Source organism: Melozone crissalis, unplaced genomic scaffold (genome assembly GCF_028551555.1).
Source record: "Melozone crissalis strain CALT ecotype California unplaced genomic scaffold, PUWL_Pcris_2 ptg000011l_1, whole genome shotgun sequence".
NCBI lineage: Eukaryota > Metazoa > Chordata > Aves > Passeriformes > Passerellidae > Melozone > Melozone crissalis.
This window is the reverse complement of record NW_026535789.1, coordinates 4,191,186-4,214,286: the sequence shown is the minus strand read 5'-3', so window position 1 is coordinate 4,214,286 and position 23,101 is coordinate 4,191,186. Positions and strand designations below refer to the sequence as shown.

General features: G+C 56.7%; 3 gene segments (V, D, J or C); 1 reads left to right on the top strand and 2 right to left on the bottom strand.

Annotated features, from left to right (window-relative positions):
* Positions 1-330: 330 nt before the first annotated feature.
* Positions 331-738, bottom strand: LOC128933572 (immunoglobulin heavy variable 3-20-like; the record flags this gene model as incomplete). The annotated part of the segment is given in 1 exon segment: positions 331-738. A coding segment is annotated over 1 exon segment (408 nt), but the record flags the coding sequence as incomplete, so codon positions are not given.
* A 14,667-nt stretch (positions 739-15,405) lies between these two features.
* On the top strand, positions 15,406-17,817 carry LOC128933571 (Ig heavy chain V region 914-like). The segment is given in 4 exon segments: positions 15,406-15,520; positions 15,976-16,056; positions 16,451-16,470; positions 17,497-17,817. Coding segments are annotated over 4 exon segments (537 nt in total).
* Positions 17,818-18,194: 377 nt separating this feature from the next.
* On the bottom strand, positions 18,195-18,632 carry LOC128933570 (immunoglobulin heavy variable 3-23-like). The segment is given in 1 exon segment: positions 18,195-18,632. A coding segment is annotated over 1 exon segment (438 nt).
* Between the last annotated feature and the right edge of the window lie 4,469 nt (positions 18,633-23,101).

Here is a 23,101-nt window from a genome sequence, read left to right as displayed (position 1 = left end):
TTTCTGTGCCAAGGGTGCCTACAGCAATTGGGGTTCTGGTCCTGATCGTGTTGAACCCATGCCCTTGTCCCACCCAGACCGGCTGTCCCCGACCCTTCTTCCAAACCTCAGCCCCTGACCCCATTCCTGAGCCCATGTCTCAACACTGCACTGGCTCGGCACCAAATTCTGCACTCTTGTCATTAGAGTTGACCGAAATTTTGACCCAAACCTTGACTGCCAGCTTTGGAGCAAAATCTTGGGGCACAAAGAGATTTGGGCTCAGGAGTTGTGGTTTGGGGTCAGCGGGTGAGAATTGGGGCCGAGAAAGAGCAAGGTTGGGATCAATGGTCAAGGGCTTGGTGTGGGCTGGGGCTTTGGGGGAAGGGTCTGGGCAATAGGGACAGGGGGGCACACGGAGATGGGGGTGGCACCGACATCAATACGAGGAGCACCAGCACGAGCGTTGTAGAATTTGTCACAGAAATAGGATCCAGAATCCTCGTCCTTGAGGTTGTTCATGGTCAGCGTCACCGAGCTCTGCCCGTTGTCCCTGGAGATCCTGAACCGGCCCTTGACTGAATCTGCGTAGCCGGTGCCTCCACCAGTGTAGCTGATCCCCGCAATCCACTCCAGGCCCTGCCCAGGTCTCTGGTGAACCCAATCCATCCCAAAATTCCCAAAACTGAACCCGGACTCCTGGAAGAGGAGGCGCAGGGACCCCCCGGGGGGCTGGAGGTCCCCCCCGCACTCCAGCTGGGTCACGGCTGCCCGGAGCCCTGTGGGAAAAAGGGGAGATGGGGATGGGGCGATGCAAAAGTCAGGCAGAGCTGTCCAAGTAATTAATGGGTGCATTGGGGCTAATTGCGTGGTTTAAGGCACTTTACCATTCAGGATACATCTGTTGGATGTTTGGGGACAAAAAAAGGGAATTTGGGGCAAAACCGGTGAAGGTTTGGGGATGGGAGTGCAGCCGTGACCCTTCTAGAGTCCGGGGGGGACCTCCAGCCCCCGGGGGGGTCCCTGCGCCTCCTCTGCCAAGGGTCCGGGTTCAGTTTTGGGGATTATGGAATGTTCTGGATCCGCCAGAGACCCGGGCAGGGGCTGGAGTGGCTAACAGGGATCAGCAGTGGTGCTTACACCGAGTACGCGGGTTCAGTCAAGGGCCGGTTCAGGATCTCCAGGGAAAACGGGCAGAGCTCGGTGACGCCGACCATGAACAACCTCAAGGACGAAGATTCCGGATCCTATTTCTGCACCAAGGCTGCTGGTGCCAGTTGGGGTAATGGTGTCTCTGCTCTTGGCCTCTTCCCCTTGACTGGGTCCCCTCCTGCCCCCAGGCCCCAGACCCTTCCCCCAAATCTCAGTCCTTGACCCCATTCTTGACCCTTTGCCCCAGATCTCCCCCAGTTCCCACACCACCAACCGCAGCGCCAAAACCCCCAATCGCGTTCTGCCCCAAATCCATCTATATTGGCCCCAAAAATGGCCCTAATCTGCCCCAAATCCCCATTTTGTGCTCCCTGCAGCAGCAGCCGCTGACACGAATCCTCAACCTTTGTCCCCAAATCGGGACTCTTGGCCTCAAACCCCGACCTTCAGAGCAAAGTTTTAGGGCACAAAGTGGAGATTTGGGGTCAGGAGTTGTGGTTTGGGGTCAGTGGGTGAGAATTGGGGCCGAGGCAGAGCAAGGTTGGGATCAATGGTCAAGGGCTGGGTGTGGGCTGGGGGTTTGGGGGAAGGGTCTGGGCAACAGGGACAGGGGGATCACAGGGATGGGAGAGGGGACACCTTGGGCATCGTCAATACGACCAGCACTTTCAGCGTAATTATTAGCAGCACACTTGGCGCAGAAATAAACGGCGGAATCCTCGTCCTTGAGGTTGTTCATGGTCAGCGTCACCAAGCTCTGCCCGTTGTCCCTGGAGATCCTGAACCGGTCCGTGAATGACAGGGCGTATCTGGGAGTGGCGCCATCACTGGTGACACTCGCGACAAACTCCAGCCCCTGCCCGGGTCTCTGCCGCATCCAGCCCATCCCAAAATTGCCAAAATCGAACCCGGACCCTCGGCAGAGGAGGCGCAGGGACCCCCCGGGGGGCTGGAGGTCCCCCCCGCACTCCAGCAGGGTCACGGCCGCCCGGAGCCCTGAGGGACAAAGGGGAGATGGGGATGGGAAACCTGATTGGTTGAGAACCTCAAAGTGGGCGTGGCCAACGGGTAAAAAGGGACAGGACCCACCTGGGGGGAGGATGATGAACCCCAAGGGTCCCAGTTTTGGGACAAGAGTCAGGATTTGGGTCAAGGATTGAGCTTTGGCCTCATCCCCATCTCCCCTTTGTCCCACAGGGCTCCGGGCGGCCGTGACCCTGCTGGAGTGCGGGGGGGACCTCCAGCTCCCGGGGGGTCCCTGCGCCTCCTCTGCCGAGGGGCTGGGTTCGATTTTGGACAATTTGGGATGCGCTGGATGTGCCAGAGACCTGGGCAGGGGCTGGAACACATCCGAGGGATCCAAAGCGATGGCAGCACCTACTACGCACCATCGTTCAAGGGCCGGGTCACGATCTCCGGGGACAACGGGCAGAGCTCGGTGACGCTGACTATGAACAATCTCAAGGACGAGGATTCCGGATCCTATTTCTGTGCCAGATGCAGTGATGGTGGTTGGAATGGTGCTGCTGTTGCTTATGGTGACAATCTTCAGCATCACCCCAAGGCCGCTGCCCGAGTTCCCAAAATTTCCCAAATTACTTCTCCCAAATCCCAACCCTTGACCCCATTCTTGACCTTACTCCCCAGTCTCCACTATTGCTGTCCGAATTCCTGATGTTTCCCCAGTTTTGCCCATTTCACCCAAATCTCCCCCAGCTCCCCAGGCCCTGATTGGCTGAGCTGGCACAGGCAGAAATGGGAACTCTTGGAGAGCAAGGCCTGAACTGGAGGCCAGGGGTGAAGGTTTGGGGCCAATGGTTGAGTTTTGGGGCAGGAGCAGGGGAGGGTTTGGGGTCAGTGCTGACCATTGGTGCAAACGGGGGAGATTTGGGACAAAGGGTCAAGGGCTGAGGTTTGGGGGACAATTTGAAGGGAGAATCTCAGTTTGGGGACAGGTGAGGACGCAGAGATGGGGTGAATCCACCACGGCCATCGTCACTATAAGCAGCAGCACCAGCACCATGACCACAACCAGCAAGTTTGGCACAGAAATAAGATCCGGAATCCTCGTCCTTGAGGTTTTTCATGGTCAGCGTCACCGAGCTCTGCCCATTGTCCCTGGAGATCGTGACCCGGCTGTTGACTGAATCCGCGTAGCCGGAGTTGCCACCATCGTTCCTGATCCACACGAGCCACTCCAGCCCCTGCCCGGGTCTCTGTCGAATCCAGAACATGTCGTAGCTCCCGAAACTGAACCCGGACCCTCGGCAGAGGAGGCGCAGGGACCCCCCGGGGGTCTGGAGGTCCCCCCCGCATTCCAGCAGGGTCACGGCCTCCCAGAGCCCTGCGGGACAGAGGGGAAATGGGGATGAAGCCAAAGCTCAACCCTTGACCCAAACCCTGACTCTGGGCCCGAAACTGGAACCTTTGGACCACCCCATCCTAGTTGTCCTGCTCCGGCTGCCCCTCTAAGGTGAGTCCCACCCCATTTTCCGGTTTGACACACCAACTTTGTGGCCCTCAGCCAATCAGGTTCCTCATCCCCATCTCCCCTTTTTCCCGCAGGACTCTGGGCGGCCGAGACCCTGCTGGAGTGCGGGGGGGACCTCCAGCCCCTCGGGGGGGTCCCTGCGCCTCCTCTGCCAAGGGTCCAGGTTCGTTTTCAGTAGTTTTGGGATGGGCTGGCATTGCCAGAGACCCGGGCAGGGGCTGGAAGCAGTCGCCAGTATCAGCAGCCATGGCAGCGCCTACTATGTGGATTCGGTCAAGGGCCGGTTCAGGATCTCCAGGGACAACGGGCAGAGCTCGGTGACGCTGACCATGAACAACCTCAAGGACGAAGATTCCGGATCCTATTTCTGTGCCAAATCTTACAGCACTGGTAGGGCTGCTGCTGCTGTTGCTTATATTGACCATGCCAGTGGTGGCATCACCATTTCTGAGCCCCACCTGTTCCCAAATCTCAGACCCTTCCTTCAAATGTTAGCTCTTGACCCCATTCTTGACCATTTGTCCCAGATCTCCCCCATTTCCAACACCACCAACCACGGAGCCACAACCCGCGAACTGCTTCTGCCCCAAACCCAACTAAGTTGGCACCAAACCTCGCCCGAATCTGCCCCAAATCCCCACTTTATGCTCCCTGCAGCAGCAGCCACTGACCGAATCCTCAACCTTTGTCCCCAAATAGGGACCCTGGGCCTCAAACCCCGACCTTCAGAGCAAAGTTTGGGGCACAAAGAGGAGATTAGGGGTCAGGAGTTGTGGTTTGGGGTCAGCGGGTGAGAATTGGGGCGGAGGCAGAGCAAGGTTGGGATCAATAGTCAATGGCTGGGTGTGGGCTGGGGGTTTGGGGGAAGGGTCTGGGCAATGGGGACAGGGAGGGGATAAGGGGATGGGGATGGGGACACCATGGGCATCGTCACTACGAGCAGCATGTTCAGGGTAATTATTAGCAGCACGCTTTGCGCAGAAATAAACGGCGGAATCCTCATCCTTGAGGTTTTTCATGGTCAGCGTCACCGAGCTCTGCCCGTTGTCCCTGGAGATCGTGACCCGGCCCTTGACCGATGGCGCGTAGATGGTGTTGGCACTATTGTAGTGGATTCCTGCGACGTATTCCAAAGCCTGCCTGGGTCTCTGGCAGATTCAGTACATTCCATAATCCCCGAAAATGAACCCGGACCCTCGGCAGAGGAGGCGCAGGGACCCCCCGGGGGGCTGGAGGTCCCCCCCGCACTCCAGAAGGGTCACGGCCACCCAGAGCCCTGCGGGAGAAAGGGGAGATGGGGATGAGAAACCTCATTACTCTAGAGCTTCAAAGTGGGCATGGCTGCAGGTAAAAGGGGCAGGACCCACCTGGGAGGAGGAGGATGATGAACTCCAAGGGTCCCAGGAGGGGCCAAGTGTCAGGTTTTGGGTCAAGGGTTGAGCTTTGGCCTAATCCCCATCTCCCCTTTGTCCCACAGGGCTCCAGGCGGCCGTGACCCTGCTGGAGTGCGGGGGGGACCTCCAGCTCCCCAGGGGGTCCCTGACGTTGCTGTGCCGAGGGTCCAGGTTCGATGTCGGCGCCATCACCATGTTCTGGGTCCACCAGAAACCCGGGCAGGGGCTGGAGTGGGTTGGGAGCATCAGGAAGGAGGGCTGGAACTCCATGTACGCGCCTTCCGTGCACGGCTGGTTCAGGATCTCCAGGGACAACGGGCAGAGCTCAGTGACGCTGACCATGAACAACCTCAAGGTCGAGGATTCCGGATCCTATTTCTGTGCCAGGGCTGCTGATGGTTATACTGCTGCTGCTAATGGTGACGATGCCCCTGATGGTCTCAAGCTCCTGCCGTTCATCCGACTCCCATCATTGAGTCCCCAGAGTTCTGCTTTTCATCCCAAACCGCACCCATTTACCCAGCCCTTGACCCTTTGTCCCCATTTGCACCAATGGACAGCACTGACCCAAAACCCTCCTCTGCTCCTGCCCCAAAACTCAACCATTGGCCCCAAACCTTCTCCCCTGGGCTCCAGTTAAGGCCTCCTCCAATCAGGGCCCGGGAGCTGGGGGAGATTTTAGTGAAATGGGCAAAATTGGGGAAACATCAGGAATTCGGACAGCAATAGTGGAGACTGGGGAGTAAGTTCAAAAATGGGGTCAAGGGTTGGGATTTGGGAGAAGGATTTTGGGAAATTTTGGGAACTCGGGCTGCGGGCTTGGGGCGATGCTGAGGATTGTCACCATAAGAAACAGCAGCACCATTCCAACCACCATCACTGCATCAGGTACAGAAATAGGATCCTGAATCCTCGTCCTTGAGGTTGATCATGGTCAGCGTCACCGAGCTCTGCCCGTTGTCCCTGGAGATCGTGACCCGGCCCCTGAACGATGGCGTGTAGTAGGTGCTCCCATCGCTTTTGAACCCTCCGATGTGTTCCAGCACCTGCCCGGGTTTCTGGCACATCCAGCCCATCCCAAATTGTCCAAAATCGATCCCGGACCCTCGGCAGAAGAGGGGCAGGGACCCCCTGGGGGGCTGGAGTTCCCCCCCGCACTCCAGCAGGGTCACAGCCGCTGCCCATCCCCAAACCTTCACTGGTTTGCCCCATATTCCCTTTGTCTCGCCCCAAATCTCCAACAGAGATTTCCAGTATTGCAAAGTGCTTTAAACCCTGCAATGAGCCCCAATCCACCCATTAATTAATTGGACACCTCCACCTGACTTTTACAACCCCTCATCCCCATCTCCCCTTTTTCCCGCAGGGCTCTGGGCGGCCGTGACCCTGCTGGAGTGCGGGGGGAAACTCCAGCCCCCCGGGGGCTCCCTGCGCCTCCTCTGCCGAGGGTCCGGGTTCAGTTTCGGCAATTTTGGAATGGCCTGCATCCGCCAGAGACCCGGGCAGGGGCTGCAGTGGGTGGGAACCATCAGCAGCAGTGGTGGCAGCACCATCTACGCGGATTCAGTCAAGGGCCGGTTCATGATCTCCAGGGACAATGGGCAGAGCTCGGTAACGCTGACCATGAACAACCTCAATTACGAGGACTCGGGATCCTTTTTCTGTGCCAAGGATACCGATGGTGACGGTGCTTATGCTGGTGCTGGTTGGGGAAGATGAAACAGGAAAGCCTTAGCAATGTGATTGCCTGGCAAAAGATTTTGAGAATATGGAAACCATCAGCGAGATTGAAAGGAAAGCAACCTTTGAGATCCCTCAGTTACTGAAAAACTGGAAAACAGTTGTTCAGCGTTGCCGGCTGAAGGTGATCCCATTTTGATGGAACAACACCCTGTGATTGCAGACAGCTCCAAGGGTCAGAGTAGACCCCACAGCTTGGCAGAAGGGCCCAAAGAGGGGATTTTAGGGTTTAAAATTTAATAGAGTATGGTAATGAAACGATTCTTATAGGCTGTATGTAAATGCTGTAGGGTTTGTATATTGGACCAGATTGGTTAGTGAGAATTAGAATATTCTACAGAGAAGATTTATTATATTGTGGTGGGAACCTCACTCTCTTACCCTTTTATTCTCTTACAGTTTTATGTTCTTACCCTTTTACACTCTTACCATTTTATTCACTGACTTTTTCACTATCTTACCCTTTCTATTCTGTCACCCTTTTACTCATTTACCTTTTTTACTCTCTTACTCTCTTACCCTCTCTCCTGCTCTCCCCTCTCTTCTCTCAGCCCTGCTCCAGCTGTGCCTGGCAGCTCCCAGCAGGGCCCTGCAGTTCGTCCTTCGCAATAAACCCCAAATTCCAGACCTGGCTGCAGAGATCTCTCGTGTCCATCCGTCTGTCCCGACCGTCCTATGCCCTGATGCTCCTGCAGTGCTGGTTGGGGAATGGGGCCAAGCCCGGCATGTCAATAGAAGCAACACCATAAGTACCATCAGGAGTATAAGCATATTTGGCACAGAAATAGGATCCAGAATTCTTGTCCTTGAGGTTGTTCATGGTCAGCATCACCGAGCTCTGCCCGTTGTCCCTGGAGATCGTGAACCGGCCCTTGACCGTATCCGCGTAGCTGATGCTGCCAGTGGTGCTGATATCTGCAATGAACTCTAGCACCTGCCCGGGTCTCTGGCGGATCCACGCCATCACAATAATCCCAAAATCGATCCCGGGCGATCGGCAGAGGAGGCGCAGGGACCGCCCGGGGGGCTGGAGGTCCCCCCCGCACTCCAGCAGGGTCACGGACGCCTGGAGCCCTGCGCGACAAAGGGGAGATGGAGATGAGGAGCCGGATCCGGGCGTGGGCTGTGCTGGGGGTGACCAGATCCCAAAAGGGACCTGAACCCACCTGGGAGGGCCAGCAGGATCGGGAGGTGGAGAAAGTGCCACAATTTAAGCCCAACAACAGAATCTGCAGGCAGGAATCAACATTTGGGTGGATTTTTTCCCTCATCCCCATCTGCCCTTTGTCCCGCAGGGCTCCGGGCGGCCGTGACCCTGCTGGAGTGCAGGGGGCACCTCCAGCCCCCCGGGGGGTCCCTGCGCCTCCTCTGCCGAGGGTCCGGGTTCAGTTTCGGAGGTTTTGGGATGAGCTGGTATCGACAGAGACCCGGGCAGGGGCTTCAATTCATCGCAGGGTTCAACACTGGAGGAGGCATCGGCTACGCGGATTCAGTTCAGGGCCGGTTCAGGATCTCCAGGGACAACGGGCACAGCTCAGCGACGCTGACCATGAACAACCTCAAGGATGAGGATTCCGGATCCTATTTCTGTGCCAAAGCTGCTGCTGATGGTTGGGCTGCTCCTGATCGTTTTGATGCCACCCTTATCGCTGTGTCCCCCCTGTCCCCGTTCCTCAGACCCTTCCCCAATCCCCAGCCCCTGACCCCATTCCTGTCCCCATGCCCCAACCCTGCCCTGACTCTGACCCGCATTCTCAGCTCCTGGCCCCAAACCTCAGCTCGGGGTCCACTCGGGGCCATTTTGGCTCCTGAGCTCTCCTTGGCCATTCTGACCCTGCCCTTGACCGATGGAAGGTTCCAGGTGACTCCACCCTTGGACCCCTCTGCTTCGCTCAACATGGAACCCTCGACTCGAGATCAATTTGAAAAATTTAATTTCCCCAAAATTTCCTGTGTTTTTTGTGTAAAAAAAAGGGGGTTTTCTCCAGAGAGAGGATTCCAGTCCCAGCCCCAAGGAGCAGCCCCAGACACCGCGGCCGCTGAGGGAGCAGTGAAGCCCCAGGTGGGAGCGAGGGAGGGAGGGAGGGAGGAGAAGACGCCGTGGTTTTGGGGCTCCGCAGCCTCCCACCACTTCCTCCCCGGCAGCTGCCGGGGCCCGGCCGGGGCAGGAAAGGAAACAGAAGGTTCCTGGTTTTGGTCATGGTGAACATATGTGTTTGTCAGAGGGCAGATCAGCCTCTGGGCGCTGCGGCAGAGCACCGGCTGCACAAAAAGCTTTGTGTGCAAAGGGCCCTGGAGCGATCCCCGTTCCACACTGGGACGGAGGGGAAGGGCCAGAATGGGGAGAAATGGGGGAAACTGGGGGAAATTGGGAATTGGGGAAGTGACGGTGGAGTTTGGGGGAAATGATCAATATTTTAGGAACACAGCTGGGATTTTGGGGAAGGATCTCTGGGATTGGAAATATTTGCTGACCATCATGGTCACTATCAGGATTGATGCCAAAACCAGCGTCAATAGCATTGCCAGCGTAACCATTGCAAAGTTTGACGCAGAAATAAACGGCGGAATCCTCGTCCTTGAGGTTGTTCATGGTCAGCGTCACCAAGCTCTGCCCGTTGTCCCTGGAGATCCTGAACCGGCCCTTGAATGACGGCGCGTATCTGGGAGTGGCGCCATCACTGGTGACACTCGCCGCAAACTCCAAACTCTGCCCGGGTCTCTGGCGCATCCAGCCCATCCCAAAATTCCCAAAATTGAACCCGGACCCTCAGCAGAGGAGGTGCAAGGACCCCCCGGGGGCCTGGAGGTCCCCCCCACACTCCAGCAGGGTCACGGCTGCCCGGAGCCCTGCGGGACAAAAGGGAGATGGGGATGGGAAACCTGATTGGTTGAGGACCTCAAAGTGGATTTTGCCAGTTGGAAAAGAGTCGGGACCCACTTTGGAGAAGGATGAGAAGATCCAGGGATCAGAATTTGGGGCCAATAATCAGAATTTTGGTCAAGGATTGAGCTTTGTCCATCCCAATCTCCCCTTTGTCCCGCAGGGCTGCGGGCAGCCGTGACCCTGCTGGAGTGCACGGGGGACCTCCAGCCCCCTGGGGGGCCCCTGTGCCTCCTCTGCCGAGGGTCCGGGTTCAGTTTTGGACAATTTGGGGTGGGCTGGATCCACCAGAGACCGGGGAAGGGTTTGGAGTTTGTGGCGAGTGTCACCGGTTATGGCGCCCCTCCCAGATACGCGCCGTCAGTTCAGGGCCGGGTCATGATCTCCAGGGACAACGGGCAGAGCTCGGTGACGCTGATCATGAACAACCTCAAGGACGAGGATTCTGGATCCTATTTCTGCGGGAAATCTGCTTATAACAATTGGGGTACTGGTGCTGGTGTGGATGGTTTTGGTTCGGACCCTGTGGCTGTGTCCCGACCGGTCCACAAATCCCAGACCCTTCCCTGAAACCCAAACACTTTTGCCCATTCCTGACTCTGTCCCAACCCTAGAGCGGTTCTTCCCCAAATTCTCCATACCTTGCAAGAAAGTTGAGCCAAGTCTTAACCTTGGCCTTAAATCTCCACTTTTAATTCAAAGTTTGGGGCACAAAGAGGAGATTTGGGCTCAGGAGCTGTGGTTTGGGGTCAGCGGGTGAGAATTGGGGCGGAGGCAGAGCAAGGTGGAGATCAATGGTCAAGGGCTGGGTGTGGGCTGGGGGTTTGGGGGAAGGGTCTGAGCAACGGGGATGGGGGGGGACACGGGGATGGGGGGCACAGTCAAATCTATAAACAACACCAGCAGGATCATACCAAACATTAACAGATTTGGCACAAAAATAGGATCCGGAATCCTCGTCCTTGAGGTTGTTCATGGTCAGCGTCACCGAGCTCTGCCCATTGTCCCTGGAGATCGTGACCCGGCCCTTGACTGAGGGTGCGTAGCCGGTGCTGGAACCATCGCTCTTAATCCCCCCGAGCCACTCCGTCACCTGCCTGGCTGTCTGGTGGACCCACTGCATCCCAAAATTCCCAAAACTGAACCCGGACCCTCGGCAGAGGAGGCGCAGGGACCCCCTGGGGGGCTGGAGGTCCCCCCCGCACTCCAGCAGGGTCACGGCATCTGACTCCATGAGTCAGAATGCTGAACAATTGCTCTATTAAATCTCTACTATCTTACATTAATAATATATTTTATTACATTAATACAATATTATATCTCATTATTACTATATTACATCTCATTAAGAATATATTATATCTCATTAATATTATATTTTATCTGATTAATTCTTTATTATAACTCATTAATACTATATTATATCTCCTTAATACTGTATTACATCTCTTTAATACTATATTACATCTCGTTAATGGTATATTACATCTCATTAATACAATATTATATCTCATTAATTCTGTATTATATCCCATTAATACTATATTACATCTCATTAATGCTATATTGTATCTCATTATTCTATATAACATCTCATCAATACTATATTATATCTCATTAATACTATATTATATCTCATTAAAGCTATATTACATCTATACTAAAGATATACTAAAGAATTCCGTACAAAAGACACGAAAAAATCCTAAAGAATCCCCGTGAGAGTCTGACAGATCCAGGTCATGCCTTGGAGCCCATTGGCCAAGTAATCAAAACGATCTGCAGCAGAACCCAAATGACGAATCCCTGGAGGGGAACAATCCCCCGACACTTTCCACTCGCGCAGAAACAGCAGGAGCAGCGAGGAGAGATGGGAATTGTTTCCTCTTCATCTTCTCTCTGTGCTGCTCCAGGAAAAATCCTGTGACAGAAAGAGAGAGACAGAGAGAGAGAGGGAGAGAGAGAGAGACAGAGAGAAAGAGGGAATGGTGTCTGACTCTGTGCTGGGAATGAGAATGGCACAGCTGGTCCTGGTGCCCATCTCCCCTTTGTCCCGCAGGGCTCTGGGCGGCCGTGACCCTGCTGGAGTGTGGGGGGGATCTCCAGCCCCCCGGAGGGGCTCTGCGCCTCCTCTGCCGAGGGTCCGGGTTTGATTTTGGCAGTTTTGGGATGGGCTGGTATCGGCAGAGGCCCGGGCAGGGGCTGGAGCCAGTCGCAAGTATCAGCAGCAGTGGCAGTGCCTACTACGCGCCATCAGTCAAGGGCCGGTTCAGGATCTCCAGGGACAACGGGCAGAGCTCGGTGACGCTGACCATGAACAACCTCAAGGACGAGGATTCTGCCACCTATTTCTCTGCCAAATCTTACAATACTGGTAGCGCTGATGCTGCTGCTTATATTGACCATTCTGGTGGTGGCACCACCCCATCAGAGCCCCTCTTGTCTCCAATGCCAGACCCTTCCCCCAAACCTCAGCCCTTGACCCTTTGTCCCAAATCTCCCCCATTTGCACCAATGGTCAGCACTGACCCCAAACCCTGCCCTGCTCCTGCCCCAAATCTCAACCATTGGCCCCAAACATTCAAACACGTCCCCCAGTTCAGGCCTTTCTCTCCATGAGTTCCCATTTCTGACTGTGCTCGATCAGCCAATCAGAGATCAGGGAGATGGGGGAGATTTGAGTGAAATGGGCAAAATTGTGTAAACTCCAGGGCTGCGGCAACAGGGGCAGAGTTTGGGGGAATATAGCCAAGATTTGAGGAGAAGGGTTGGGATTTTGGGGAAGAATCTGTGGCGATTGTAGACATTTGGTGACCATCCAGGGCATGGGATCGCTACGAGCATCGTCAATAAAAACTAAATCAGCGCCCCAATATTTGTGACGCCTGGAACAGAAATAGGATCCAGAATCCTCGTCCTTGAGGTTGCTCATGGTCAGCGTCACCGAGCTCTGCCCGTTGTCCCTGGAGATCCTGAACCAACCCTGCACTGACGGACTGTAGATGGTGTAGCCTCCATTGTAGGTGATGTGGGCGACCAACTCCAGCCCCCGCCCGGGTCTCTGACGCACCCAGAACATGTCGTGATTGGCCAGAGTGAACCCAGAGCCAATGCAGAGCAACGTCAGGGACCCCCCTGGGGGCTGGAGGTCCCCCCCGCACTCCAGCAGGGTCACGGCCGCCCGGAGCCCTGCGGGACAAAGGGGAGATTGGGATGGGGCGATGCAAAAGCCAGGTGGAGCTGTCGAATTAATTAATGGGTGGATTGGGGCTAAAATCAGGGTTTAAGGTACTGTACAATAATGGAAACCTCTGTAGAATATTTGAGCCCAGACAAAGGGAATTTGGGACAAAACTGGGGAAGGGTTGGGGATCGGAGAGCGGCTGTGACCCTGCTGGAGTACGGGAAGACCTCCACTCCCCCGGGGGATCCCTGTGCCTCCTCTGCCGAGGGTCCGGGTTCAGTTTCGGGAGTTTTAGGATGGGCTGGATGGGCCAGAGACCCGGGCAGGGGCTGGAGTGGATCGCAGCAATCTGGAGCAATGGTGCCACCTACTACGCACCATCGTTCAAGGGTCGGTTCAGGATCTTCAAGGACAACGGGCAGAGCTCGGTGACGCTGACCATGAACAACCTCAAGGACGAGGATTCCGGATCCTATTTCTGTGCCAAGGATGCTGATGGTTACGGTGCTGCTCCTAATGCTGGTTGGGGATGGGGCCATGGTCGGCACTCTCAATATAACCGGCAGCATAAGCGCCCTCGGTACCAGGAGATTTCCCGCATAAAGAGGATCCGGAGGGCCCAGGAGCGGAGATTTGGGGCTAGGAGGTGAGATTTGGGGCCAGAGCAGGGCAGGGTTGGGACGCAGGCTCAGGAGTGGAGTCAGGGTTTGGAGGGAATGATCTGGGGCACAGGGACAGGAACAGGGCCAAGAACAACATCACCAACATCAGCATCAGAAGCAGCACAACAACTGTAAACACCCTTGGCGCAGAAATAGGATCTGGAATCCTCGTCCTTGAGGTTGTTCATGGTCAGCGTCACTGAGCTCTGCCCGTTGTCCCTGGAGATCCTGAACCGGCCCTGCACCGATGGAGCGTAGCCAATGCTGGAACCGTTGTTGCTGATCCCTGCCACGAATTCCAGCCCCTTCCCAGATCTTTGACGCATCCAGCCCATGTTAAAACTCCCGAAATCAAACCCGGACCCTCGGCACAGCAACGTCGGGGACCCCCCCGGGGGGCTGGAGGTCCCCCCCGCACTCCAGCAGGGTCACGGCCGCCCGGAGCCTTGCGGGACAAAGGGGAGTTGGGGATGAGACCAAACCTCAACCCTTGAACCAAATTCTGACTCTTGGCCCTAAATTGGGACCCTTGGAGTTCATCATCCTCCTCCCAGGTGGGTCCTGACCCTTTTCCAAACTGGCCACACCCACTTTGAGGCCATCGACCAATCAGGTTTCCCATCCCCATCTCCCCTTTGTCCCGCAGGACTCCGGGTGGCCGGTGACCCTGCTGGAGTGCGGGGGGCACCTCCAGCCCCCAGGGGGGTCCCTGCGCCTCCTCTGCCAAGGGTCCGGGTTCGATTTTGGGAGTTTTTCCATGCAATGGGCCCGACAGAGACCCGGGAAGGGGCTGCAGTGGGTCGCGGGGATCAGGAATGATGGTGGGGACACCGCCTACGCGGATTCAGTCAAGGGCCGGTTCACGATCTCCAGGGACAACGGGCAGAGCTCGGTGGTGCTGACCATGAACAACCTCAAGGACAAGGATTCCAGATCCTTTTTCTGTGCCAAATCTGCTGCTGCTGGCAATTGGGGCGATGCTGCTGCATATGCTGAAGACACCAGTTGTGGATCCACCCCCGTCCCCATGTCCCCCCCGTCTCGGGTCCCCAGACCCTTCCCCCAAACCTCACCCATTGACCCTTGGTCCCAAATCTCCCCCATTTGCCCTAATGGTCAGCACTGACCCCAAACCCTCCCCTGCTCCTGCCCCAAAACTCAACCATGGGCCCCAAATCTTAACCCCTAGCCTCCAGTTCAGGCCTGCTCCAACCAGGTCCAGGGAGCTGGCGGAGAATTGGGTGGAATTGGCAAAACTGGAGGAAAGTTGGAAATTGGGGCAAAGGTGGTGGACACTGGGGGAGAAGGTCAAGAATGGGGTCAAGGGTTGGGATTTTGGACAGGATTTGGGGATTTTGGGAGATTTGGGGAGACAGGGATAGGGGTTTGGGGCCACCACCAGCGTCGTCGCCATGTCCAGAGCTCCCAGAGAGGATTCCAGCCGAGCCCCAAGGAGCAGCCCCAGACACCAAGGCCACTGAGGGAGAAGTGAAGCCCCAGGTGGGAGCGTTGGGGGGAGGAAGGGACGAGAAGACGCCGCGATTTTGGGGCTCCGCAGCCTCCCCCCACTTCCTCGCTGGCAGCTGCCGGGGCCCGGCCGGGGCAGGAAAGGAAACAGAAAGTTCCTGGTTTTGGTCATTGTGAACATCTGTGTTTGGCAGAGGGTAGCTCAGCCTCGGGGCGCTGCGGCAGAGCGCCGGCTGCACAAAAAGCTTTGTGTGCAAAGGGCCCTGGAACGATTCCCGTTCCGCACTCGGACGGAGGGGAAGGGCCAGAATGGGGAGAAATGGGCAAAATTGGAGGAAAACGGGGAGTTGGGTCTGCAGGGGCAGAGTTTGGGGGAAAATGGTGAAGTTTTGAGGAGAAGGGCGGGGATTTGCAGGAAGGATCTCTGGGATGGGAGACGTTTGATGACCGTCATGGTCACTGGCATGATTGATTCCGAAACCAGCTTCAAAAGCATTGCCAGCATAACCATTGCAAAGTTTAACGCGGAAATAAACTGTGGAATCCTCGTCCTTGAGGTTGTTCATGGTCAGTGTCAGCAAGCTCTGACCCTTGTCCCTGGAGATCCTGAACAGACCCTGCATCGACGGCACGTATCTGGGAGTGGCAGCATCACTGGTGATACTCGCCACAAACTCCAGCCCCTGCCCGGGTCTCTGCTTCATCCAGCCCATCCCAAAACTCCCGAAACTGAACCCGGACCCTCGGCAGAGGAGGCGCAGGGACCCCCTGGGGGGCTGGAGGTGCCCCCTGGACTCCAGCAGGGTCACGGCCGCCCGGAGCCCATCCCCAAACCTTCACCAATTTCTCTCATAACTCCCCTTGTTTGGTCCGAAAACCCTACCAGAGTTTTCCATATCTCAACATGCCTTAAAACTGCAATTAACACCAATCCATTCTTTAATTACTTAGACACCTCATCCTGAGCATTCTGCATTGATTACACAGTTAATACACTGTTAACGACCCCCAATTTTCCCCAGGACCCAAACTCGGGAACATCCTGGCCACACCCATGAGCTACCGCCGGCTCCTGGCCCTGCTGATCCTGCTGCCCCTCCCAGGTGAGCCCCACACCTTTTTTCCAAAAACCACGCCGCTTCTCCCCTGCTTGCTCAATCAGGCTCCTCATCCCCATCTCCCCTTTGTCCTGCAGCGCTCCAGGCAGCCGTGACCATTCTGGAGTGCGGGGGGGAACCTCCAGCCCCCCGGGGGGTCCCTGCGCCTCCTCTGCTGAGGGTCCGGGTTCAGTTTTGGCAGTTTTGGGATGGGGTGGTATCGACAGAGACCCGGGCAGGGGCTGGAATTCATTGCACAGATCAGCCAAGGTGGCAGTACCGACTACGCGGATTCGGTGCAGGGCCGGTTCAGGATCTCCAGGGACAACGGGCAGAGCTCGGTGACGCTAGCCATGAACAACCTCAAGGATGAGGATTCCGCTGTTTATTTCTGTGCCAGACGTTTCGATGGTGATGCTGGTAACACTGCTGATGGTTTTGGCAACAGTTCCTGCAGTGGCACCCCCCATGATGGTCACCAAAAGTCTGCATTCCCCAGTGATCCTTCCCCAAAACCCCAGTCCTGTTCCTCAAATCTCAGCCATTTCCCCCCAAAACTCTGCCCCTGCTGCCCCAACTCTGGACTTTCCCCCAATTTTGCCCATTTCACCCAAATCTTTGCCATCTCAACAGGCCCGGATTGGCTGAGCTGGGACAGGCAGGAATGGGAATTCTTGGAGAGCAAGGCCTGACCTGGATCCCAGGCTTGAAGGTTTAGGGCCAATGGTTGACATGTGGGGCAGGAGCAGGGGAGGGTTTGGGGTAAGTGCTGACCATTGGGGCAAATGGGGGAGATTTGGGACAAAGGGACAAGGGCTGAGGTTTGGGGGGGAACAGTCTGGGATTGCGGACAGTGGGGCTCAGACAGGGGTGGTGCCACCACCGACACGGTCAATATAAGCAGCAGCAGGGTTACCCGCACCACTCGCTTTTGCACAGAAACAGGATCCGGAATCCTCGTCCTTGAGGTTGTTCATGGTCAGCGTCACCGAGCTCTGCCCGTTGTCCCTGGATATCCTCAACCGGCCCTTGACTGACGGCGCGTAGTCGGTGTAGGAAACAGCACCGCTGCTGATTCCCGCGTGCCATTCCAGCCCCTGCCCGGGTCTCTGGCAGATCCAGTGCATGGCATAACCACCAAAACTTTACCCGGACCCTCGGCAGAGGAGGCGCAGGGACCCCCCGGGGGGCTGGAGGTCCCCCCCGCATTCCAGCAGGGTCACGGCTGCCCTGAGCCCTGTGGGACAAAGGGGAGATGGGGATGAGGCCAAAGCTCAACTCCTGACCCAAATCCTGATTCTGGGCCCCAAATTGGGACCCTTGGCGTTCATCATCCTCCTCCGAGGTGGGTCCCGTCTCTTTTTCCAGCTGACACTGCCACCCATTCATGCCCACAGCCAATCAGGTTCCTCATCCCCATCTCCCTTCTGTCCCACAGGGCTCCGGGCGGCCGTGACCCTGCTGGAGTCCGGGGGGCACCTCCAGACCCCTGGGGGGTCCCTGAACTTGCTGTGCCGCGCCTCTGGCTTCAATTTCAAAAAATCTGCAATGTTCTGGATGCGCCAGAGACCCGGGCTGCGGCTGGAGTACGTTGCGGCGATCAACGGTGATGATTCCACCCCCAGATACGCGCCATCGGTCAAGGGCCGGTCCACGATCTCCAGGGACAATGGGCAGAGCTCGGTGACGCTGACCATGAACAACCTCAAGGACGAGGATTCCGGATCCTATTGCTGTGCCAAAAGCGCCTATGATGGTTGGGGTTGAGAGGCTCATGCTGCTGGTTCTAATTTTGGTCCTGTCTCCATCCCCGTTCACCAGGTCCTTCCCTCCTGCCCTTCACCCCATTGTTGATGCCCACAGACCCAAATCTGGACCATTTTTCCCAAATCTTGACCATTTGCACTGAGGGTTGAGAGCCTTGGTTGAGCCTTGGAGCCAAGAGCTGAGGTGTGGCGCCAATAGCTGAGATTTGGGGTAGAGCCAGCTGAGTTTGGAGCCAATAGTCACAAGTGAACCCCGCTGAAATCTGGGGCACACAGGGTAGGGTTTTGGGGATGAACCTTTGAGAATTATTTCAAATTCTGAAAGCCCCATGGAAATGTGTGAGGTGAGACAATGATTGGGGAGATTGGGAAAAACGGTCAAGATTTGTGGCCAACACTAAAGATTTGGAGGTAGAATGTGGGGTTTTGGGATGTTTGTGGGCACAGTATCGAGGAGGGGCCACCACTGGCATCGTCATCATAACCAGCATCAATATTAGGACCACAACCACTGCTGTAACATTTGGCGCAGAAATAGGATCCGGAATCCTCTTCCTTGAGGTTGTTCATGGTCAGCGTCACCGAGCTCTGCCCGTTGTCCCTGGAGATCGTGACCCGGCCCTTGACTGAATCCGTGTAGCCGGAGTTGCCACCATCGTTCCTGATCCACACGAGCCACTCCAGCCCCTGCCCGGGTCTCTGGCGCACCCAGAACATGTCGTAGCTCCCGAAACTGAACCCGGACCCTCGGCAGAGGAGGCGCAGGGATCCCCCGGGAGGCTGGAGGTCCCCCCCCCTGCACTCCAGCAGGGTCATGGCCGCCAGGAGCCCCGCGGGACAAAGGGGAGAGGATGGAAATCAAAAGTCTGATTTGTCAGGGGCTTCCAAGTGGGTGTGGCCAGCTGGACAAAGGGGTAGAATTCTCCTGGGGGGAGGATGATGAACTCCAAGGGTCCCAATTTGGGGCCAAGAGTCAGGATTTGGGTCAAGGGTTGAGCTTTGGCCTCATCCCCATCTCTCCTTTATCCCGCAGGGCTCCGGGCGGCCGTGACCCTGCTGGAGTGCCGGGGGGACTTCCAGCCCCCCGGGTGGTCCCTGCGCCTCCTCTGCCGAGGGTCTGGTTCAGTTTCGGCAGTTTTGGGATGGGCTGGGTGCGCCAGAGACCCGGGCAGACACTGGAATACATTGCAGCTATCACCAACAGTGGCAGCACATGGCACGCGCCATCGGTGCAGAGTTGGTTCACAATCTCCAGGGACAACGGGCAGAGCTAGGTGACGCTGACCATGAACAACTTCAAGGACGAGGATTGCGGCTCCTATTTCTGTACCAAATGTTACAGCACTGGCTGTGGTAATGCTGCTTATGCCTATGGTTTTGATGCTGGTTGTGGCCTCAAGCCCTTTCTTCTGTGTTCCCACAAATCACAGTATTCTCTGATCCTTAACCAAAATCCCGGCTCTTTTTCTCACATCTCAGCCATTTTCCGCCAAACACCACCATCACTTTCCCAATTTCAGATTTCCCCAAATTTTGCCCATTTCTCCCCAGTCTGGCCCTTCCCCTCCGTCCCAGTGTGGCATGGGGATCGCTCCAGGGCTATTTGCGCCCAAAGATTTTTGTGCAGCCGGTGCTCTGCTGCAGCGCCCCGAGGCTGAGCTGCCCTCTGCCAAACACAGATGTTCACAATGACCAAAACCAGGAACTTTCTGTTTCCTTTCCTGCCCCGGCCGGGCCCCGGCAGCTGCCAGCGAGGAAGTGGTGGGAGGCTGCAGAGCCCCAAAATAGCGGCGTCTTCTCCTCCCTCCCTCCCTCGCTCCCACCTGGGACTTCACTTCTCCCTCAGTGGCCTCGGTGTCTGGGGCTGCTCCTTGTGGCTGGGCTGGAATCCTCTCTAGGAGCTCTGGAGAAAAAACCCTTTTTTTTTCCCAAATACGCCTGAAATTTTGATGAGATGAAATTGCTGAAATTGATCTGGAGCCAAGGGCTCCTTGCTGAGAGAAGCAGATGGGTCTAAGGGTGGAGTCACCTGGAACGTTCCATCGGTCAAGGGCCGGGTCAGCACGGCCAGGGACAGCGGGCTGAGCTCGGTGACGCTGGCCAGGTGTGACCACAGGGGAGAGGTCTGGGGACAGCTGAGGACACGGTGATGGGGACATGGCCAAAAGCACTGGCAATATCAGCATTGCCACCAGAAATACGCTTGGCACAGAAATAGGATCCGGAATCCTCGTCCTTGAGGCTGTTCATGGTCAGCGTCACCGAGCTCTGCCCGTTGTCCCTGGAGATCGTGGACCGGCCCTTGACAGATGGCGCGTACCAGGTGCTGTCACTGTTGCTGATAGCTGCGATGTATTCCAGTGTCTGCCTGGGTCTCTGGCGCACCCAGCCCATCCCAAAACTCCGGAAACTGAACCCGGACCCTCGGCAGAGAAGTCACAGGGAACCCCTGGGGGGCTGGAGTTCCCCCCCCGCACTCCAGCAGGGTCACGGCCGCCCGGAGCCCTGCGGGACAAAGGGGAGATGGGGATGGGAAACCTGATTGGTCCAGAAGGGGAAAAGGGAAGTCACTTCCAGGAAAAAGAGGCAGGGCCACCTGGGAGGGGCAGCAGGAGCAGCAGGGCCAGGAGCCAGAGGGAGCTCGAGGCCAAAGCCAGGATGTGCCCGGGTTGGGATCCCAGGGGGAATTGGGTGTCGTTCACAGTGTATTAACTGTGCAATCAATGCAGAATGCTCAGGATGAGGTTTCTAAGTAATTAAAGAATTGATTGGAGTTAATTGCAGGATTTGAGGCATGTTGAGATATGGAAAACTCTGGTGGGGTTTTGGGACCAAACAAGGGGAGTTATGGGAGAAATTGGTGAAGGTTTGGGGATGGGCTCCGGGCGGCCGTGACCCTGCTGGAGTGCGGGGGGGGCCTCCAGCCACCCGGGGGGTCCCTGCGCCTCCTCTGCCGAGGGTCCGGGTTCGATTTTGGCAGTTTTGGGATAGGCTGGATGCGCCAGAGACCCAGGCAGGGGCTGGAATGGATCGCAGCCATCTGGAGCAATGGTGCCACCTACTACGCGCCGTCGGTGCAGGGTCAGTTCAGGATCTCCAGGGACAACAGGGAGAGCTCGGTGACGCAGACCATGAACAACCTCAAGGACGAGGATTCCAGATCCTATTTCTGATCCAAGGATGCTGATGGTTATGGTGCTGCTCCTAATGCTGGTTGGGGATGGGGTGACCTTCACCGTCAGTATAACCAGCACCATAATTATAGTAACCAGGAGCAGATCTGGCGCAGAAATAGGATCCGGTATCCTCGTCCTTGAGGTTGGTTATGGTCAGGGACATGAAGCTCTGCCCATTGTCCCGGGAGATTTTGAACCGGCCTTTCACCGACGGCGCGTAGAAGGTGTAACCCCCACTGCCGTAGTAGATGCTGGCGATGAATTCCAGCCCCTGCCCAGGTCTCTGATGCATCCAGAACAGGTCAAATTTGTCAAAATCGAACCCAGACCCCCGGCAGAGGAGGATCAGGGACTCCCCGGGGGGCTGGAGGTCCCCCCCGCACTCCAGCAGCGTCAATGCCGCCCGGAGCCCTGTGGGAAAGAGTGGAGATGGGGATGAGGCCAAAGCTCAACCCTTGACCCAAATCCTGACACTTGGCCCTAAACTGGGACCCTTGAATTTCATCATCCTCCTCCCAGGTGGGTCCTGCCCCTTCTTCCAGCTGGCCTTGCCCACTAGGAGGCCTTCGACCAATCAGGTTTCTCATCCCCATCTCCCCTTTGTCCCGCAGGGCTCCGGGCTGCCGTGACCCTGCTGGAGTGTGGGGGGGACCTCCAGCCCCCCAGGGGTTCCCTGCACCTCCTCTGCCGAGGGTCCGGGTTCGATTTCGGGACTTTCTCCATGTTCTGGATCCACCAGAGACCCGGGCAGGCTTTGGAATACTTCGCAAGCATCTACTACAATGGTGCCAACACCTATGACGCGCCATCGGTCAAGGGCCGGGTCACGATCTCACGGGACAACGGGCAGAGCTCGGTTACGCTGACCATGAACAACCTCAAGGACGAAGATTCCACCATTTATTTCTGTGCCAAACGTAGCAGTAATGGTTATGGTTCTGCTGGTCCTGCTTGTATTGACAATTCCTGCCGTGGCCCCAGCCCCATTGCAGTCCCAACTACCCACAAATCCCCAGAGATCCTTCCCCGACTCCCAGCTCTGTTCATCAAATCTTCACCAGTTCCATCCAAACTCCGCCCCTGCTGCCCCAACTATCGGCTTTCCCCCAGTTTTGCCCATTTCACCCAAATCTCCCCCAGCTCCCCAGGCCCTGATTGGAGGAGGCCTGAACTGGAGGCCAGGGGTGAAGGTTTGGGGCCAATGGTTGAGTTTTGGGGCAGGAGCAGGGGAGGGTTTGGGGTCAGTGCTGACACTTGGTGCAAATGGGGGAGATTTGGGACAAGGGGCCAAGGGCTGAGGTTTGGGGGGAGGGTCTGAGGACTCGGGGCATTTGGGAACCCATCAAGAAAGGCAGGGCTGAAACCAACATCAATACCATAAGCTTCGTAATTAGAACCAGCATAAGGAGACTTTGCACAGAAATAGGATCCGGAATCCTTGTCCTTGAGGTTGTTCATGGTCAGCGTCACTGACCTCTGCCCCTTGTCCCTGGAGATTGTGAACTGGCCCTTTACAGATGGTGCGTATGCGGTGTAGGAACCACTGCTGATCCCTGCAACCCATTCCTGAGCCTGCCCCTGTCTCTGGTGGATCCACATCATTCCAGACTGTCCGAAATGGAACCTGGCCCCTCGGCAGAGGAGGCGCAGCGACCCCCCGGGGGGCTGGAGCTTCCCCCCGCACTCCAGCAGGGTCACGGCCGCCCGGAGCCCTACGGGACAAAGGGGAGATAGGGATGGGAAACCTGATTGGTCGAGGGCTGCAAACTGGGAGGATCAAGCTTGATAAAGTATCGAGACCTACATGGGGGGAGGATGAGGAACTCCAAGGGTCCAAGTTTGGGGCCAAGAGTCAGGATTTGGGTCAATGTTGAGCTTTGGCCTCATCCCCATCTCCCTGGGGGGTCCCTGCGCCTCCTCTGCTGGGGGGCCGGGTTCCGTCTCGGTCGTTCTGATCTGCACTGGATCCGCCAGAGCCCCGGGAAGGGGCTGCAGTGGGTGGCCGCCATCGACAGCCACGGTGGCACCGACTACGCGCCGTCACTGCGGGGCCGGGTGGCGATCTCCAGGGACAACGGGCAGAGCTCCATTTCCCTGACCGTCAACAAC